Source organism: Equus caballus, unplaced genomic scaffold (assembly GCF_041296265.1).
Source record: "Equus caballus isolate H_3958 breed thoroughbred unplaced genomic scaffold, TB-T2T haplotype2-0000448, whole genome shotgun sequence".
NCBI lineage: Eukaryota > Metazoa > Chordata > Mammalia > Perissodactyla > Equidae > Equus > Equus caballus.
Window position 1 is genome coordinate 184369 of NW_027221892.1, and position 21581 is coordinate 205949.

Genomic DNA, 21581 nt, shown 5'->3' on the forward strand with positions numbered 1-21581 from the left:
CCTATTCCTTCCTAGTGTGGAGACTTCCCTCCTCCTAAATGACACCCTTTGTAAGTTCTTTTATGAATGTCTATAAGTGGTAGACACCTCCTGCCTCGTGGTTTCTCTAGAAAATGTCTATTTCATGCCTACGCTTAATGGTAGTTTACCTGGGCTTGGAATTCTAGAATGATAGTTAATTTTTCTGAGCACCATGAATATATAATATTATCTTTCGACATTTTATTGATGTTAACTTTAACGTCAAGCTTACTGTTTTTTGTAGTTATCCTGTCTTTTTTCCCCAGGCTGCTTGTAAGCTCTGACTCTGAAATTTCCTTTAGAATATTTCTAGGTATAGATTTATTGTTACTTATCCTTTTGGGGGGTAATTATACTTCTGGGATCTAACGATTTAAGATAAGTCTGGAATATTTTCAATCATTTTCACATCATATATTGCCTCTTTCCTTTCCTCAAAGACATTCCATTAGATATGTTAGACCATACAGTTTTATCCCACAAGCTCATTAAACCTTACATATTTGTTTTTCACTCTAATCTGCATTCCCTTTAGTCCTTTCTTCTGGTTAACTAATTCTGTCTTCAGTTGTATCTAAACTGTTATTTTACCCGTGTAAGGTGTTTTAAATTTTAATAAAACTTTTGTTTATAAAATTCTACTTTTTTATACCTACCCCTTCGTGGTATCTTATTTTTCAGATTTTAAGATTGTGTCTTAATCATTTAAAATATGCTTTTTATAATTTATCATACCACTTTTATAAATTCTTAGCATTCTAAACCTACTTTCAGTTGATATTAATTACATTCAATCATGTTAGGTTTTTTCATAATGGGCCTTATAACTTGGCATCTTTAGCTCATAATTTGTCATGCTTTATCTATGGAAATACCGTGCAGCTTGTCAGAGTACAGAACCAAGAAACCAGAAGTCAAAGCCAAGCACCATGGGGAAAGCAAAACAAAAGCAAGAAAAAAACCCTCCAGAGAGTAGGGCTGAGCCTACATCAGAGAACTGCCAGCATGCACCTGGGTGTACCTCAGAATTGCTGTGGATACACAGCATATGTATCCGACACTGTATCACTGTTACATAACAAATTTTTTTTTTTGCCATCTTTTTAAGTGGGTATATCAGTAGCAGTTATCCAATGCCTGTATCCCCACAGATGTGTATGTTTGGAAGAGGGGTGTGGCTAGAGGGGGCAGAAAACTTACCTCTTTGCTTCACAGGTCTTCATATCAAGGGTGACTGTATCTGAAGAACTTAATCTGGCCTGGATCTGATTTAGATTATGAGATCCTGGGCCTTGAACCGGACCCAAATGCTGTAATGAAATCAAATTTTTGAGGGGTCTTGGGAGAAGGTAAGTATGTTTTGCAAGTGAGAGGAATTTAAATAATTTGTAGCCCAAATGCAGACTGTGGTGTTTTTAAAATATGTCCATAAATCCTTTAACACTCTTCTCATTGAGGGCAGTTTCCGTGTCCCCTTCCTTCAAATCTCAGCTGATATAAGTAACTCACTTTTAACAAATAGAATATAGCAGATGTGATGCTGCAGGACTCCTGAAGCTATGTCATGAAAGGCAATGTTGATTCTGACTTGTTTGCAAAGACGCTTGCTTTTGGAACCTTGGGGCCACCATGCAGTGGAAATCCCAAGTCACACGGAGAGGCCAAATGCTGGTGCTCCTGTGAACCCTCACTGAGGACCCAGACTACAGCCAAAATCAACTCACAGACATGTGAAGACTCCTCTGATTGATTCCAGCCACCAGCCACGGAGTCACCCTGACCTGTCAAGTCTTCACGAGCCTGTGCCCCAGACACCATGCAACATGTAGAAGCTTCCTCCTATGCTTTTCCTGAATTCTAAACCCACAGAACCCATAAGTATATGGAAAGGTGGTTTTCAGCCAGTAGTTTTGTAAGAATTTGTTATCTAACAATAGAAACCCCAATATAGGATTTGTAAATTTATATTTATACTAGAAGCTAAAACTTCATAATGCTTTATCTTGAAACTGTTGTGTAGCCTGGGTGTAGAGTTTCTCTTGCTACGGAAATGCAATTAATTTAGAATATACTTTTATATTTATTTTTCGGCTAGACTTTTCCTAGGTACAGTTGTGGTGGACACTGAAGCCACACCAACTGGATGGCACACATTTAGTGACAAATTCTTAGAGGAATCCCAGCTGGAGTCCAAGAAAAAAACAAAGACTTGTCTGTCAACTCCCTGTGTTTGTGGGTTTCTATTTCAGCCAAGTTTTTCATTGAGGGTTAGTTTTACTGTAGGGGTTTCATTGTGAAACACGGATCCTTCAGGGTCCCAGTACAGAGTTCCTCTTCCAGTAGGGATAGTAAAACCCAATCCTCTAGGTTCTAGAGAAGCTCCCCACCCATCCTCCCATACCCATCAACTTAGGGAAGCGGTACACCAGCCTCAGCACTGGATGCTCATTGAGCTTGTTCTGAACTCCTCCTCCTTTGTGGAAAACGAGGCATTGTGCTTTCCTTTATATGACCTCAATTTTGCAGGTACAAGAATGCTTGATATAATTTGTCTTGCATATCCAGGCGTTTACAGTGGAAGGTTTTTCAGATTAGCTACTCATGCACAGTGCCATGCCTTATTTTATTTTTTGTTATGAACAAAAAATGGTGCCTTTAGAAAACATAAATAAGCATTTTCAATGTTTTTTACTATGTATTTGTTCAAATAATGATAAATGTTTTTATTTTACCAAAATGAAGTAATATCAGACACAGTGTCTTCTAACTCTTTTTACTTAAAGATACTTCATGGCTATATTATCCATGTTATTAAACACAACATTTATTAAATACTCATAACTTTTATTGCCTCTATTTTGTACTATTGGATTACTTCAAATATTTTCTGTTAGTCTTCTAATATTGGCTGGTTATGTTTCAAATATTTCAAAATTAAAAGCAGATTTGTGATGATTATCTAAATATTTTCTGATGTGTGGTCTATGTTTTGGCTTATGGTACCTGCTTGATTTCTCTCCAAGGGGAGGTGGTTTTGTATTTTAATTAGGCATGCATCTTCATTATGCACATCAATTCATATAGAACTATTTTAACCCACCACCGAACTTGATTGTCACGGTAGCTGTGCTGCTTTAGTCAACTGGAAACAGAGCAGCTAAATCCCAGATACTCTGGAGTTGGACTGTCCAACACAGTAGCCATTAGCCACATGTGGCTATTGAACACTTGAAATGCAGATAGTCTGAATTGAGATAGGCTGTAAAAGCCAGATTTTGAAAACTTAGTACAAAAAAAGAAGATCAAATATCTCATTACTAAGTGTACACTACGTACACATTGAAATGACAATACTTGGAAATACTGGCTTAAGTAAAACAAATCATTAAAATTAATTTCACCCGTTTAGTCTTACTTCTATTTTTAGTGCTTAGGGGACTGCTGAAGGGCCAGATGGTGAATGGGAAGTTCCTTTTGATAGCGAAAGTACACAACTTTATTCCAAGTGGAGACAAAGGTTGGGGTTACAAGCTGAACAGGTGAAATCCAGTCACATTCGTCTCTCCATCTGACGTTGGGAATGGATCCAGAGAATGGAGATGATGGTTTCACCCAAGTATTTCCGCAATTAGGAGCTCCTTTATGAAATAAATGCATATCTAGCCAGGAAAATAGTCCATTTTTATTCTGGTCTCACGGATATGTACAGGAGAAGAAATTAATAGTAAAATGGTGTGTTCATACATTGTTGTAGACTTTCAAAATACATTTTTAAAAGAACAATTTAATGAAACACATTTATAGCACTTTTTCCATTCTTGAAACTTCCAAAAGTGACTTTTTTCAGATTGAAAACAAAAATGAATTTGCCTCAACTTTTGTTATACTGTTACTAATGAGCTCAGAGTGAAAATTATGTCTTAAAAACATAATAATAATATCTTAAACATAATAATGATAATCTTGAACATAATAAAGATACTATTAAACAGTTGTCTTAAATTTACCAAATAAATAGATGTGCTATTATAAGATAATACTATTCCTGTTGTTTCTCTATCTCTTTCAGGATCATATATGTAACTTCAAAATTAAATCGCCCCTTTTAATTTTCTCTTTTCCACGGCCCAATATTTTCTCACAGAACACAATGTGTTATTATCATCTACCCTAAGTCTATCCTATTGCGTTAGTAAGAAAAACCAACTTAATAGCAGCAGCAACGGATCAACGAGTATATAAAAGCTACGGTGCCTGGCAGCACATTGTTAAACCCTCTGTCATGTGCATTATGGGTACATCAGCCCTTTATGTTCTCACAGAAACATCTTTATATCTACAAGTTTTTGCTACAACTATTTACTTCTGTTTTCTAGCGTAGTACCATTCAAACTGCAATACCTGTTTTCATTACATTTTCCAGAATGCCTAGGTACGGTTTTTGAAAGCACATTTTAAAAAATGTACATTGAAAACTTCTATTATGATCTTTTTTTGAAGTAGTGCACCTTTTCTAAAGTATTTTTAATTATTTTATATTTATAAAAATATATTTTGTAAATATCAAGTACCCTATAAAATATATGTATATTATGTTATTTAAATAGAACCTAGAATACTTGACATTCAACAAATATATACTGAATGAATAACTTTTTTGATGACGTTGGCAGTCCTTAGTGGTTGGCTAATCAATTTCCATCCCCAAGGATGTTCTGCCTCTCCCATCTACCAACTGTAGAGGCAGGCATAGTTAAGTCTCAGTGCGTCAGCCTCATTGCCCTTAGAGGGAATCAAATGACACAGCTATGGATAATAAGATGTATATGAAAGTCTGCAAGGGGTGGTCATGAGAAAACTTTTGCTTCCTTATGAACAGGGCAGCTATAGCTTGAACCATTCTCCCCGCTTCTTCCTGCCCTTTAAGGTTATTCTTACTGGAGCCATGGTGATCATCTTAGGGTCTTGGGGAGAGGCCATGAGAATTGCAGATACAGAAACTGCAAGATTATTGAACTGCTATGGCTATTACCGTCACTACCAATTCTTCTTAGGTGATAAAAAATAAGAAAAAAACTAATTTGTTTAAGCCATTGCTAGGCAGACTTTCCTTGATAATGACTATGATAAGAAATAATACAATGACCAAGATGAAAGTATTATTGAGAGCCAGGTCGTAGACATCACTCAAACACAGTGACCGCACCAATTCTTTGTTTTATCGCATGGCCTCCTTTTCCAGTCCTCTTTTCCAACTCTGCTTTCTTGGAAGGGAATTCATGAGCTGTAATACTTGAGGACATTCTCCTCTGTAGGTTTCAGGATTTTCTTATCTGCCATATTCACCACCCGTCCAGGAGCAAGACCAAAGAAAATCTGCCTTGGGTCCTTTCGAGTAGTAACTTTGAAGAGTTCATCTTTAGTAACGTCAGGTAAAATATAACCATACTTCTGGGCGAGTTCAAGTCTTGCTTCAGGAAATTTGGCCGGATCCGCCAGGTCACCACGATTCTTTGCATCAGTATAATACGGCACCAGTGCTTCAGGTGCAAGCATTCGTTTTGGAATGGGTTGTCCACGCAGAAAGAATGGAACAGGTTTGCATAGAATTTCTAAAACAATTTTTAAATTAAAAAAAGAGAAAGGCAAATGTTGACTATTTTATTTACATGATGGTTTTCTTTTAATAATGGTATTTTATAATCATTAATTTTTAAATATGACCAAGATGAGAACTTAATTCCAAGAACTCTTTTAATTAAATAAGCTTGTTTTAAGTAAACAAATGGAAATGCTTAATTTTCAAAAGTTTGTATCTTGAAAGTCAGAGTTACTCCTGGGTTACCAACCATTAGTGAGTTTCTACACATAGGTAACATTGTATTTAAGCCCTGTGTTCAAAAACAAAAACAAAACCTTTTTATGACCTACTGGCTGAGGTCTATCAGAGGACAGAGCCCCACCAGCCACAGCACTAATAAGAAATCCTGAAACAGAAAACAGAGGTGTCCAAACGGCAAGTCAAACAGCCATGAGGACTTTTACAATCCTCACATGCAGCCAGCATGAGACAAAGAGGGAGAGAAGAAAATGACTGCGGAGCAAGCTTACCCAGACTTCTGGGATCACAGAAGGCTGTAGTAACGACACCACCACTCTCTTCGATTGCAGCAATGGCTAGTTCCGAAGCCAACTGTACTTCAATATTAACTTTCGCCTTAAAGGTATCAGCACCCTGTAACACGTCAAAATAGTCTGTGAGTAGCTAGCTTGGCTAAAAGTAAATTAACTATGGCAAGCTTCCTTTTTACACTGTGTTTCCTCCTCCAAAATGCCCACAATGTAACAGCAATTCCTACTTCAAAGACTTCTGCTTCCAGGTCCTATCAAATAACATCAAATTCTTTTACATTTTCTAGGCCCCCTTCTTTTACCAATTTTCCTTCCCTGTGAGCAGAGATGACTATATTTTCACTTGATGTATTTCGTAGACACCAATATAAGCACCCATTCCCAGTACTTCGGTAATAGTTGGCTGTTTAACCCTCATAACAACCCTATGACAGGATTATTGCTAAACCAACTTCACAGATGGGGAAACTGAAGCACAGATAGGTTAAATACCTTGCCCAAAATCACAAAGCTAGGATTCTAACCCAGACAGTCCAGCCACAGTATGTGTTCTTAACCACAACATTATGCTGTAGGATACAGATCATGACTTATCTTCCTATCCCTTAACAAGCAAGAGGCCAAGAGAAGGTTAAAGAGGGGGACGAGTGGGCTAGAATCAGCGAAAGAATAAAATATCTGAGCTTTGGAGGGGTCACCCCCTCTAAGAAAAAAGGGAGCAAAGGACAACAGAAATTCACTTTGCATTCATTATTGACTTTACTACAGCCTCTAAACTGACAGAAAATAAGTTTACCTTTCCCTACCATGGTCAACACTGAAAAATGTAGTCCTGAACTTTTTTAAGTTCTACTTTTGATCACTTTAGTTAGGATGTGCTATATTTTAATTTCAAAACAGATTCTGACAAAAATAAAAAGATGGCATCATTACCATTCTTTTTGTAGTGATAAGAATTTTTTCCTATTTTGGTGTGGTTGAAACAAGCTGGCTCCCAATCAAGTTCCTTTTATTAATTATGAACCTTTAATATATTTAAAAAATATTCCATCAATTCTAAGATACACTTTTTCCATCTATGATACCGACCTGCATTTTAATAATTATGGTACGTTTGACTCAATAAAGTAAGGTCTTGCCATATTATTTGTGATTTTTTTTTTTTTTTCTGCTGAGGAAGATTCACCCTGAGCTAACATCTGTTGCCCGTCTTTCTCTATTTTGTCTGCGGGTTGCTGCCAGAGCATGGCCGTCGACGAGTGGTGTGGGTCTGTACCCAGGAACTGAACCCAGGCCACAGAAGGGGAGGGCGCCAAACTTAACCACTAGGCCACAGGGCCAGCCCCTATAATTTGTGATTTTTAATTACTATTCCATAGATTGCTTGACCACTCCCCATCCTTGGACACTGGGGTTAGTTGCAGTATTTTAAGTATTATAAAAGCATTTTTAGGAATGTCTTTCTATCAGTTAGGTTTATTTTGTTTTTCCTTGAAAACATGTCTTTCCAAATTGGTAATTTTATGCTGAAGGATCAGAAAGTCTTATTATCCACTATTTACTACAAATCTGAAATCAATTTACAGCGCTGTAAACGATGTGGAACTGTACTTACACAACCACTGCCCTGGTGTCGTTTTCAGGATTATTTTTGTTAGTTTAATAGACACATACCTGTGAGTTGCTGGGATGCGCAGTTTAACAGCTGAAGAGGTCACGGATTTTTCCATGTCAATTTACATGTGCATTCCCTTATACACCCAGAGTAGGATACTGAGACTTAATCGCATATTTGGTAATCTATCTTCAAATCATCTTATTTGAAAATCCTTTATCCGTAAGGTTTACTTTTTCAAAGGAATCTAAAAGGTTTTTCCATAAACATATGCCTCCCTCTAGTGGACACTAAGTTACTCACACAGTTACATTACTGACAACAAGGAGGAGGAGCAGTTAATTAACAACACGTTTATTTGCTTATGAAATGCCTGGCCAATGTCTATAAATAGAAAAGTCCTTTACTGCGATTAGAATTGGATTTGATCCCTTTCTTCCATAAATACTGAGTTATTATCATGAGCCAATATTTCCAATATTGCAAACATAGGAATGAATCACAGTACCTGCTCTCAAAGAACTTACATCACACTGAGGAAGACAGTGAAAAATAAATGCATTACTTAGTAATAAATGTCAGGTGTTCATATATTCAAAGAAAAAATACTTCGGGCAGAGTAACGCAGACAGAGTACGACTGTGGGGGAAGCGGGTGGGGGCTGAGTGTTCCTTTATAAAAGAAAATCAAAAAAGACCTTTCTGATATTATCAGATCTGAACAGAGAACCAAAGGGAGGGAGGGAACAAGCTGAACGGACACACGGGAGAAGAGCATTCCCGGACCATGGGAACAGAGGCCCCTCGACGTGATCATGCTGGCTTTCTAAAACCACAACTGAGTATAAACACAATCACCACTATGTAATGGTTATAACAATTCAAAAGGGATAAAAACAAAGGAGGCAGAGTATAGATTATATGAAAATCAGAAATAGCCTCCTATCTAACTCCAAAAATACTAATCCAGACTTACCTCCTCTACCAGCTGGACACCATAATCCCTTTTATATGGCTGGATGGTCACACCTCTCCCATTGACAAGCTGGGTTAAGTCAATAGGCTGAGTAGGATCAACTCGACCCAAATCAATAAGACACTGCAGCCTGTTGAGACTCAAAGGCTGATACCGGCGTCTGAAGCTACAAAACAAGAAAGTAACAGTTGGAAAACTCAACTCTCTTCCTCTTAAGTTCTCCAAATCAACTTAAAAGTTTTGTTCTCTATTTTCCTCCAACAATTTAGATGGTAACAAAATAAGACCCTCCTGACTACAACAGAAACGTTATACTGCTTGATTTTTGGTAACGACACAAAACCAGTATTTCCTTTATTTTGCTAAAAATACTTTGCCTCTTAAGCATTTTACTTCACTCATTTACACAAATCAACAAACAAATTTGGGGAAAATTTAACCCACTATCTGAATTATGCATTAATGGAACTCAAAGTAACCATCGTAGTTGTCATTTATTGGGTAATCACAATGAGCCAGGTTTTTATATATATTATTGCTAAGCCTCTAAACAACCAGGAGAGCAGGCATCATTATCTCCATTTTGCAGGCTCAATGTCTGGGCTTTTTTCCCTGCTATTCCAAACTAATTGCACGACTAAAGATGCTTCAGAGGAACAGGGGCAAAAGTTTGCTTCAAAGTGACTATCAATTTCTACCAAGCTATTTTTTAGGTGATTCTCAGCGAAAAACAGGGCTTTCTACTTTAAAAAGCAGAACAACCTACCTATGTCCTTCATTAAACCCGTATTTTGGGATTTGTATGTAAAATGGAGTCTGGCCTCCCTCAAAGCCCAGTCGGGGCCGGGTTCCTCTCTGTCGTTCTCCTTTATCTGTCGCCTCTGCCACATCTTCTACCTCTTCTCCGCCCCCTCGGTCGTCTTTCCTAAAGGAAAGAACAAAGTTTTATGATCTACAGATGCCTTTTTATAAACTGTATCTCATCTTTTCGTTGTATATTTTTTGTTACACCATTTATTCATCCAACCAACCAGTACTAGCTAACACTACCTTGTGCCAAGCACTGTCCTAGCTGCTCTAGCGTCCAAACACTCTAAATCAGCATCTTTGCCTCTGAAGATGTACCTAATTCTTGCAACCAAAGTGCAAGCTGTGTTTCAAAGGCAAACTTCCAAGGATGGGATGGGGATAAGGGTTCTACAACAGGCTCGAACGGAAAAAAACCTAGAGTTAAACATCCACAACAAACAAAGCTTACATGATAGTTAAGAAATTCTATTTTGGAATTGTAAATATGTCATTGCTACCCATACATTATTTTATTTAAAGATTAATTTATAAAGAAAACATTTTTCTTAATTTACTTCCTGTCACTTCACGAAGGCAACGAACTGATTTTCAAAATTACAGTACGTCACCTAACAGCTTTTCTGGCTGTATTTAGTGATTTGAAGAGACATCTAACGGAATAAATCAATTCAACTCTTTCCCATGAAGCTATACTGGAAAAGTCCTTCATTTTAATTCCAATTTTGAACGGGACAATCATTTTGCAGTGCGACTTCGCTCCTACGCCCTAGCATAATTATGCTTTTAAGCATAAACCGTATTACGAGTTGACACCACGCGAGAAGATTTTCCTCTGCAGTTAAGGAGAACAGGGACTCAGAAACCCTACCTCCATCCCAATACCCTCTGGAGTAAGCAGTCCCCGGAAAGCGCGGGCAGTGCAGGGCCGCTTCCATCGCCCCGTGCGCCAGCGCTTGCCCGCAACGCCACCAGCCACTTACCAGTTTCCTGGAGCCCGGATTCGGCTTTAAGTTGGCCAGGCTAACCCGGGGCAGGGTCCGGAGCAGGTCCAGAGCCCTGGACCCACTGCCCTGCACCGAACCTGCCATGACCCCCCAGCAAGAGCCTCCAAGGGCACCGGGCCGCGTCGGAGCCCACGTGGTCTGGGGCGCTGCTTTACGGCTGCGGCCCCGCCCCTGTCGCAGTGCCGCGAGCGCGCCAGCGCCCTGGAATCCGGCAGCGGCTTCGGAAGCTTTAGAAGACTGACATGTCGGTGTTGCTCTGCCTTTTTTTTTTTTTGTAAATTCGCTGCGGATGTCTTCATGGTTTGAGAGATCGTGGCTTGAGCCCGGGCTTGAACGTCCGGTGTTCTCTTCCGCCACAGCAAACGCGCACTGCAAACGCTGCGGTCTGCGGTCCTCAAGAGGCAGCGTCTTCTCTGACCGCGCCGTGGAGAATGAGATAACCTGAGCGCAGAATTACTAATTTTGAATTTGGCTAATCAAACACAGTGAGATTAAACAATACTCAGAGTCCAGCTAGTAAAATGCCTGGCTAATACTAACCTGTGTAATGAAATTCAACCTACGCATTCCCATCAGTGTGCTTCTACGTCTACTGCATTGACCCACCGAGTCGCTGAGATACGAACTTCACTGAGCTGCTCGTGATGACAGGTGCCATAGGAGCGCTTGGCACGTGTCATCGCTGTGTTGTCAGCCTTATTCGATCAATAGCTTGTGGAGGTAGATGTTACTACCTTTTACGGACCGGGACGGTAAGGGTTGGCAAGGTCGGGTAGCTTGACCAAGGTCTCACAACAAGCGGCAGAGCCAGGACTCACACTTACACTGCCTCCTAGTAGAACAGTAGTGTTTCCTAGGATATAAAATTGAATATCTGCAGCATAGAACACATAACATTATTTTCAAGCTAAAAAATAGCTTCCCTATTTTTGTCTTAAGTGAATGTGGTATAGAAAACAAGGTTCCTTTCTTTTTCTTTCTCTTATTCTTTTTATATTTCACTTGTCTCGCTGGGGAGTTTTCTTTCTGGTTCCTCTTAGTGATCACAAATAGTGAAGGAGAGAAATTTTTGGAGGGGAGCTACTTCTATGTTTAATTAAACCCTTTTCAACTTATTTTAAAACAAGTATAAAATACTACAGAAAGAAAAATTTGCATTCATGCTTTATTTAAGCAATATTTATGAGCAAGACACTGAAACCTGTTACTGAAAAATATACGTGGATGAAGTCAAACAAGATCTCGCTCCCACGTTGTTTGAAATCGAGTAGGACAGACTTTCCCAAATTGAGTATTTTATAAAAGTTAAAAAAAAAAAAGTACGTCTCTTGTGGACCTAATAATGCAAATTCAAGAAAAATACAGATATATGAGTTCTATAAAACAATGTGAAGATAAAGTCCAGACTCTATTTAGAAGTACAAAAGAAAATACTGAAAAAAAATAAGCTAGTTCCTGCCTTTAAGAGGTTTCACTTCAATATATTTCATAATCTTTTCTTTAGAATTTTCATACTTCTGAGAGGAAAATTACAAAATATGTTGCAAAATGTGCCCTCATCTACAGAAATATATACAATTTTTTTCTCTACCTAGAAAATCGTTTGCATTAAGTAATGAACTTTTGGATGAGTGTTAACACCAATAATGTTTCTCATGGAAAAAATGTGTATTGAATAAATGAGATACAGGAAATAGAAAACAATGTGCTGCATTTCTTGCAAGTAGATGCTCTTTGTTGTGTAGGTTATATAATGCTATTGGTGAACATCCGTTAATAATAGTGGAAATAATTGTTTGTAGTTAATTGTAGGCCGTTTGTTTATCCCATATCCAACATGTTGATGAAGCATATAAAACTGTCAAAATAATTTAATGAGTTTCATCTGTGTTTTAAGAATGTAGTTTAAGGTGTGTGGTGAATAAGTCATCAACCCTTACCTGAAGCCTATAGTTTTACATCATCATTATCACTGCATGATAATACTTACTAAGCACCCACCTGCTTGGGGTGTTGTGCTATACTCTGTTTAAATGATGTTAATGAGACCTTGCCATAAGAAAACATCTCAACAAGAGATTTAAAGTCCATCCTAATTCCAGTCCCAGTTGATAGTGACTACTGAATCATTACGTAAAAAGAATAAAACAAGCCCTGTAAAGATGGTGTAATTTGAAGTTCCTTGGGAAGGCCTCTTTCTCACACACTCCCAAATAATTTTCCCCTACCTATCCCAGTGCCTTAACAGTCTGCCAACAGAGATGAATTCTTTTGAGCTCATTATTTAGAGTTAAAATTCTCAAGGTGGGTAGAGAATGAGAGAGGGGGATGAAAATAAAAGGGGATAAATTTATCACATGAGGTACTTGGTATGAACCGTAATACTAATACACCGTGCAGTGAAGCATCTGATCAATTTAACCCTCTGTTTCTGAGATTAAAAAACAAAAACATGCATATAAAACTCTCCCATCTAATCTCCCTAAATGAGATCACACATTAAATAATATTTGGCAGGGATGGGAACAGGAGGAGGAAGGGAATTTCAGTTATTAGATTATTACTGATTTTTACCATGAGCCAAAACCAAATCATTTTTATTTTTTATTTATTTTTTAAATTTAAGTGCAAAAGCACTGAAGAGCTTTACTACAAATTACAACCTAGAAACACGTTAACTGAACAATTAAAATTCATACAATCAGATTTAGATATATAACAACACAAAGTAGGAACAGAATTACAGTACAACACAAGACAGATACATGAATTCATTAGAAAATATTGTAATAAATAATTCATGAATCATAGAGCAATTGATTTATGCATAAATATAACTAACTGCCTAACAATCAGTTTATATTAACAAAATCTGTCAAAATCAAGGCAGCCAGAGTTTTACTAAATTACTGTGACAATGGAAATACTGCAATTAAAAAACAAATACAAGTATTTGTACTGTAAACAACTAAAAAAATCAGTCTCACTAAAGTTAGTATACAATTTAATATAAAATTATCATTAGCTACCAGAAATGGTTTAAACAACTTTACTGAGCAGTAGTTTTCTAAAAACAGAGGCACCGTTTTTTCTTTTCCTTCTTTTTTTTTTTAAAATATAAAATACTTGAGGAACATTCAAATAAGTAGAAAGCACATAATGGTTGCTTTCACCTTCATTAAAAGTCTGCTGAAACTGGATTTTTCAGAAAATTGTCAATTAATAAGTAATAACTGGTAACTAAATTTATAAAGTACTTTGAAAGTTTAACATAGAGAATATCTTAATGGAATCACTGGGGGGAAGGGGAAGCCATAAATTTCCCTGCCTTTCCAAGTTTGTATGATCAAAAGTGAACTCAGTAACTAGAAACATTTTGTTTCTTTTAAAAGTTAGGAGTTGGGGGCTGGCCCCGTGGCCGAGTGGTTAAGTTCGCGCGCTCCGCTGCAGGCGACCCAGTGTTTCGTTAGTTCGAATCCTGGGCGCGGACATGGCACTGCTCATCAGACCACGCTGAGGCAGCGTCCCACATGCCACAACTAGAAGAACACACAACGAAGAATATACAACTATGTACCGGGGGGCTTTGGGGAGAAAAAGGAAAAAATAAAAAAATCTTAAAAGTTAGGAGTTGATCATTACCTACAAACTATCAAAAAATATTTAATTTACTATTTCTGACCAAAAATAAATAATACAAGTACTAAAACGCGGCAAATTAACTATAATATTACCTATAAAACTACGGAGCACTGTGAAGTCAATAGCAAAATGATCCCTGATTTTATGAATCCTGTCAAGTTTTTGGTCAGGTCATCTTTTAAATGATATAAAAGTGTTCTGTAAGTATCCCTTTACTATAAACTTCTCAATCAATTTATTAATGTAAATATAGTGTGAGGAATAAAAAAGCTCAATACAATATAAATATTATGTAATGCCTTCAAGCCCCCAAATTTTTGCAAGTAAAATTCTGTATAATGAGGTCAATAAAATTGTGTTGAAACATTAACTTTGCTTTTCACTGGGGGCGCGGGGGGCGGGGAGGGGAAATACATTAAATCATCCAAGTTCTGGCCCTCACAAAATATGGCTTAATTCTTTAAAAAGAAAGATGACCCTGACATCTGCTGTTTTGCAATCTATTATGTATACTTTCTTGGGGGAATAAAAAAGAGCGAGAGGATTCATACCCTAGCATGCAGGTAACATTAATTGCTGAAGAGGGTTCAGTATAGATCGAAGAGACCAAATATCTACTTGGTTGTGTATTTCCCTCTCTTCAGTTTCCTTATACATATGTAAGCAGTTTTTCAATGTAATAGCTGAAAATCTCTTTAGTATTACATGTATATGTGATTATTAGATACACACAAACACAAGTGTAAAAACACAAGTATTTGACAAGGTGCACTTATTTTTTAAATTCAGCTTTAAGTATTCCTTTTGGACTTAGGAAAACTGGCTTAGAAAAATGATCAGAACCTGACTTTTAACAGAGCAAAGGGGCACTCGGAGAACTGTGAACATATGAAGCAAATCCCCAATCTTTATATGGAGGCACATGCTTTATAACATTTTACCACTAAAACGGCATACTCCATAAATCCAACATGGATACTCTGAACCACATTTTAAAACTGCTATATAAAAATTACTGGTCTCTTTTATGAGGCTAGTAAAAGTTAAAATGCACTGCCCAGCTTCTAACTGCCCAATTAGTAGAGTTTACATTACTGAAAGTTCAAAACAGCTTCAGTGTTAAATATTTGTAAATCCATTTAAGACCCTGAACAAACTGCAAATTTGGTTATTAGCAAAACGATAATGTATCGCCCACCAAAATGAAATCTGTAATTCATTTTTGATAAACTGAAAATGTTTTGAAATGTCACAGCAGCAAATATATTAAAGTTACACTGAGGTTTTTCAATAGTAGGAGTCTATCACAATCCTTAAAATTTAAAGTAGTCATAACATCAACCAACCAGCACATTTAAACCAAAATGATCATTCTCAAGCTTTTTCTGTGCCCATTATAAACATGCTCTAAGTTGCATTCCAACTTTCTTTTCTAATCTTACACATTAGCTTATTTTTCAAATGAAAAACAAAATTAAATTATTTTAATAATTAAATTTAAATTACTTTTTGTTCTTAGTATTCCATCTTATATTAAAGGATTTTATAGCTCCTGGGGTTAACAATGTGTCAGTTTTTTTCAAAAAGTGTATACCTTATAAACCCCAACTTCCTGCTACAACAACTGTTAAATGATAAATATTAAATTTCATTATACATATCATTTAAGGTTTTCTTGTCTATTCCTGGTGGATGCACTTGAGTGCATTTCATATTTCATAGAATGCACTGTAGTGTCCTAATACTGTATATATTAATTTTTCTTAGTATGGAGATAGCTGCGTATTTAAACTCTGATTGGTTGGTTGACGTACTTACAGTAACTCTAAGTATGTTAGGTAAAAATGTTTAAAAACTATTAATATCATATTTCCATTATAAGATGGTTTAACTGAATGGCTGGGGTGGTCTTTCACCTATAAAAATGTTTCACTTGACAATTACTTGTTTTCCCACAACGCTTTATGCTATTGACTACTAAAGAAAACCTCAATCTTTTTCACCTATTTATACAAGGATTAAATACAAACTATCAGAATTAAGTAAGCAACTATATAATTCTGTCCACAGTGAAAACCCTGAATAAAACTTTTTTTCAAAAGGCATGTAAGTGGTTTTTCAACTGCAAAATTTCATGTCTCCTGTCAGAGTGAGCATCTGTAATTCCCACGTGTGTGTATATAGACACACAAACACACACCTGTGCACATACACACACACACACAAACACACGTACAAACATTTTCCTAACAAGTAATCTACACAGGCTTGCTGCTGTTTTTGCAGCTGCCAGTCCCTGAATCTGTCATATTATATAACCCAGTGTCTGGTACTCGGAGTTTCTTCGGAGGAGGAGTCTTCAGTGTTCCAGATCTTTCTTTTACCTTGTATTCTAAAGTGCCGTGAGGTACCCCATAAATTCCTTGTGCTTTGGAAGCACTCATTTTGCCACTCATCACCATTGCAATAGCCTCTTCCATTATTTCATGATCATACTGCCGATAACGGCCACGTTTTTTCCTGGGCTGCTTATTATCTTTTCGATCCAATCCATCTTCAGTATTTTCAGAGGTTCCATCAACTGTTCCATTTTTAGAATTAAGACACAAAGGAGAGAGGTCCCCGGGTAGAAAGTAAGAGTCAACACTTGAGTGAGTTACGGGCCCAGAACATTCTATTTTCTTCTGTTTAGGGAGTATATTTTTCAGTTTTTGGAGAGCTGATCCTTCTAGGACTGGAGAGGTTTTGGAAACTTGATACATAACATCCAGCAGACCAGGACCATCAGGTTGTGGTTTTGAAACAGAACTTACTCGTAGTTGAGGAATTTTTAACTGTACAGTAGGACGTGAAGTTTCATATTGTAGGCTTTCATTTTTTTCTTTAAATTAGATTGAGTTTACTTTTTTCTGTGCGCTCTGCTTGAGCTCTTGCCCACAGGGCTACTTTATGCAGCACTGCACAAGTTTCTTTACTGTCTTTATATGAGTAACTATCACTGAAATCTCGAGCTTTGTTTTTAAAAGATGCAGGCTTCCCTGCTGGTAAGGCTTCTAAGTGGAGAAGTAAAGTTTTTTGAGGTATGCCTGCTTTATTTCTGTCCAGTGCTCCAGACTGAATGTCTTTCAAAGCTTTTGAGAGCAAACCATCTGCAAACTCAGCACTTCTCTCCACATAGTCCTCTCTGTTTCTCTGTAGTCTCCCAGCCATTGAATTTTCAGAAGAAGGATCGCATACGGACGACTCTTCAGATTTTATGCTGGTTTTCTTTGTAGAGAGATCTAACACTCCATCCCCTTGCTGAGTATTTTGTTCTTGCATTCGATTCACAGTGAGGTCTAAGGGGCCTTCCTGTTCTTCCTGAAGGGAGTTTTCTGCTTGATTCATTTGAATACTTTTACATATTAGACTTGGTCCAATTGAACCATTTCTATTCTCTTGAATTTTACCACTTTTTGAAATATACTCAATTGCAAACTGACGTATCATCTTTTTCATTAATTCCTGAGCAACTAGGGGAATGTTAGGATCACAGTTCTGAGGAAGGTCTTTCTTTCGAAAGAGTGCATTTAGCTAATTTTCTGCTTGGCATTCAGTCTTTCAGTGTTGGACTGGCCCTGAGATGACAGTTCCTCTGTTGGTGTTGACTGTGAAGAATCAAGAGATGGTAGACAATCCTTCAAATAAACTCAGGGCTCTTCGTAGCCGTGGTCCATAAAGCCCTTCTAAAATACTCTCAAAACCTACACAGTGCATGAGACGGTGGCGCCAAGAGTCGAGTTCCCGCCGGCATCCTCTCCTCTCCGCCGCGCACCGAGGGCTCCAGCACCGGGCGGCGAGGGCAGCGGCCACTCTCTCTCTTCCCTTGTCCATCCGCGTCCCGCGTCACGCGCCCTCATTTACATACGAGCGGCGCAGGCACGAGGCAGGGGCGCGAGCCCCGGAGCGCCAAAAACAAATCATTTTAAGAATGAGACCAAGAATAGACTCATTTTGTAATGATCAAAGTTGAGGAGCAGAAAACAACCAGAGATGTGCTTTTCCTCAGTGAAGGCGGGAGGAAGCCAGGGGCAGGAGGGCAGTGAATCCCTTTGATACTGGGAGAAAACCAATTCCGAGAGAGCCAATCAGAGGGCACGGGAAGGGGCTGGAAATAAATGTCACCTCGACAAAACCTACCCAGTTGTATCAAAGCTTGGCCCTGACTTCAAGGCCTTCATTCGCAGTTAAATAGTTTCTGTTTTAATTTTATTAAAGTATACTAACGCATACATTTGTTATGAAAAAAATCAAGTCATACAAAATAATAATGAGGGACAAAAGTTCTCCACAGGCAATTACTTTTCACTTTGTTTTTTATTTCTTCCGGTGACTGCCTCCATATTTATAAATTAAAGGATCTCAATCACTAATTGTTTTATCAATTTTTGACATTGTGGATTCACTTATGACAGGTGAGGATTTAGATAATTTAAACTATTTCCTCTTAGTATTTTAGTTATTTTATGATAAACCGTATAATTTAAATAAGGTAAGTACTTCAAACATCTGTTTTTTTGGATTTTCAACTTTCAAAATTATACATTAGCTCCTCACTCTGTGCGAGATGAAGATACTTACACACCTAACCTCTCACACTTCTTTGCTCCTTCTACTTGCCAACTTCTGTTAGCTATATATTTTCTTTAACATTGTTATAGATTATAATGTACTTATACACTTTAAGTGATCATTTAGGGTAAATAAGAAGCTACAACAATCACTGTATTTGCTCTCTCTAGAACACTTTTCATTATTGCCCTCTTTCCTGGCCACAAAGAACTGGCTTTCAGGTTGACAAGCTTTCTTTAAATTCCTGATCACAAACCTTAAGCTGGTCATCCTTTTCCAGGGTTTTAGAAAACTTACTTTTTCGCTCTCCGCGATGACTATTTTGTATGTTCTCTCTTGGCCAATGATTTTCCTTTACACTTCAGAAAAAAGTCACGAGATAGGGAACTTCTCCCACATCCCACCACTAAATGTACAATCCTTCCTACAACTGCATTTATCTTCTGCATCATATTAAAGAGAAGGAAGTGGCTTTTCTTCTGTTAATCTTCAGTCTTTCCAGCTGTGATCTGGACTCCTATGTCTGCTACCCACTTAGGGGTTTAGTTGTTTTCCTTATCCCCTCTCTTTACTGCATCATCAATCTCTCCTCAGGCTGGATGGTCTCTTCATCATAAAAAATGTTGTAATATCGCTCATCTTAAAAAAACAAAGACAAAACACCACTTTTCTTTACCCCGTAATCCCTCTAGCTGAGCCTATTTCTCTGCTTGCTTTCATAGCAAAACTTCTTGAAAGAGTTCTACGTGGACTCTCTTTTCCTCCTCTTTGATTCATACGTTTTCCTATGAATAACCTCCATATTGCCAAATCTGATAAGAAATGCAAATCAAAATCACAATTGAGATATCACCTCACAAATGTTAGGATGACTATTACCAAAAAACAAAAAATGGCAAGTGTTGGCAAGGATGTGGAGAAATTGGAACCCTTGTACACTGTCGATGGGAATGTAAAATGGTGCAGCCACTATGGAAAACAGTATGGAGGTTCCTCAAAAAATTAAAAGTAGGGGCTGGCCCAGTGGTGTAGTGGTTAAGTTCAGCTCTCTCCGCTTCTGCAGCCCAGGTTTGCAGGTTCAGATCCCGGGTGCAGACATACACCGCTTGTCAAGCCATGCTGTGGTAGCAACCCACATATAAAATAGAGGGAGATTGGCACAGACGTTAGTTCAAGGCCACTCTTCCTCAAGCACAAAGGGGAAGATTGGCAGCAGATGTTAGCTTAGGGCCAGTCTTCCTCAAAAAAAAGAAAAATTAAAAATAGAGGCTGGCCTGGTGGTATAGTGGCGAAGTTCATTCGCTCCACTTTGGCGGCTGGGGTTTCATGGGTTCAGATCCCAGGTGTGGGCCGACACACCATTCATCAAGCCACTCTGTGGTGGCATCCCACGTACAAAAAATAGAGGAAGACTGGGGCCAACCCGATGGCATAGTGGTTAAGTTCGTGTGCTCCACTTTGGCGACCTGGGGTTCGGAGGTTCAGATCCTGGGCATGGACCTAGCACCATTCGTCAAGCCACACTGTGAAAGCATCCCACATACAGTAGAGGAAGATTAGCACAGATGTTAGCTCAGCGACAATCTTCCTCAAGCAAAAAGAGGAAGATTGGCAACAGGTGTGTTAGCTCAGGGTCAATCTTCCTCACCAAAAAAAACCACATTAAAATAGACTACCACATGATCCTGCAATTCTACTCCTCGGTATATATGCAAAGACTTGAAATTAGGATTGTGAAGAGATATCTACACTCCCACATTTATTGCAGCATTATTCACAATAGTCAAGATATAGAAACAACTCAAATGTCCATCAATAGTCAAGTGGATAAAGAAAATGAGGAAAATGCGAGATAGACACACAATTAAACATTATTCAAACTTAAAAATTAAGGAAATACTACCATTTGTAAAAGCATAGATGGACCCGGAAGATATTATGCTAACTGAATACCATTCACAATCGCAACAAAAAGAATAAAATACCTCGGGGTAAATTTAACCAAGGAAGTGAAGGACCTATATAATGAAAATTGCAAGGCCTTTCTGAGAGAATTGGATGACGACATAAGGAGATGGAAAGACATTCCATGTACATGGATTGGAAGAATAAACATAGTTAAAATGTCCGTTCTACCTCAAGCAATCTACAGATTCAACGCTATCTCATCAGAATCCCAATGACATTCTTTACAGAATTAGAACAAAGAATCCTAAAATTTATATGGGGCCACAAAAGACCCCGAATTGCTAAAGCAATCCTGAGAAAAAAGAACAAAACGGGAGGCATCACAATCCCTGACTTCAAAACTTACTACAAAGCTACAGTAATCAAAACAGCATGGTACTGGTACAAAAACAGGTGAACAGATCAATGGAATAGAATTGAAAGCCCAGAAATAAAACCACACATCTATGGACAGCTTACCTTCGACAAAGGAGCTGAGTGCATACAATGGAGAAAAGAAAGTCTTTTCCAAAAATGGTGCTGGGAAAACTGGAAAGCCACATGTAAAAGAATGAAAACTGACCATTCTTTTTCACCATTCACTAAAATAAACTCAAAATGGATCAAAGACCTAAAGGTGAGACCTGAAACCATAAGGCTTCTAGAAGAAAACGTAGGCAAGTACACTCTCTGACATCAGTATTAAAAGGATCTTTTCGGACACCATGTCTTCTCAGAGAAGGGAAACAACAGAAAGAGTAAACAAATGGGACTTCATCAGACTAAAGAGCTTCTTCAAGGCACATGAAAACAGGATTGAAACA

At 37.9% G+C, this 21581-nt stretch overlaps 2 protein-coding genes and 1 pseudogene across 3 annotated transcripts in view; 1 reads left to right on the forward strand and 2 right to left on the reverse strand.

The window, feature by feature from the left end:
* The window catches only part of LOC138922087 (uncharacterized), a 56956-nt gene that overhangs the window by 33410 nt on the left and 1965 nt on the right, over positions 1-21581 (forward strand). The gene's annotated exons all lie outside the window — the stretch shown is intronic.
* The window catches only part of LOC138922076 (large ribosomal subunit protein uL15m-like), a 79074-nt gene continuing 61174 nt past the window's right edge, over positions 3682-21581 (reverse strand). The window contains 6 exon segments of the mRNA XM_070258905.1: positions 3682-5633; positions 6133-6256; positions 8744-8909; positions 9510-9616; positions 9618-9668; positions 10534-10998. Coding sequence (XP_070115006.1) covers positions 5299-5633; positions 6133-6256; positions 8744-8909; positions 9510-9616; positions 9618-9668; positions 10534-10998 — 1248 coding nt within the window. The 3' untranslated portion in view covers positions 3682-5298.
* LOC138922072 (ligand-dependent nuclear receptor corepressor-like protein pseudogene) lies at positions 16307-18217 on the reverse strand (annotated as a pseudogene).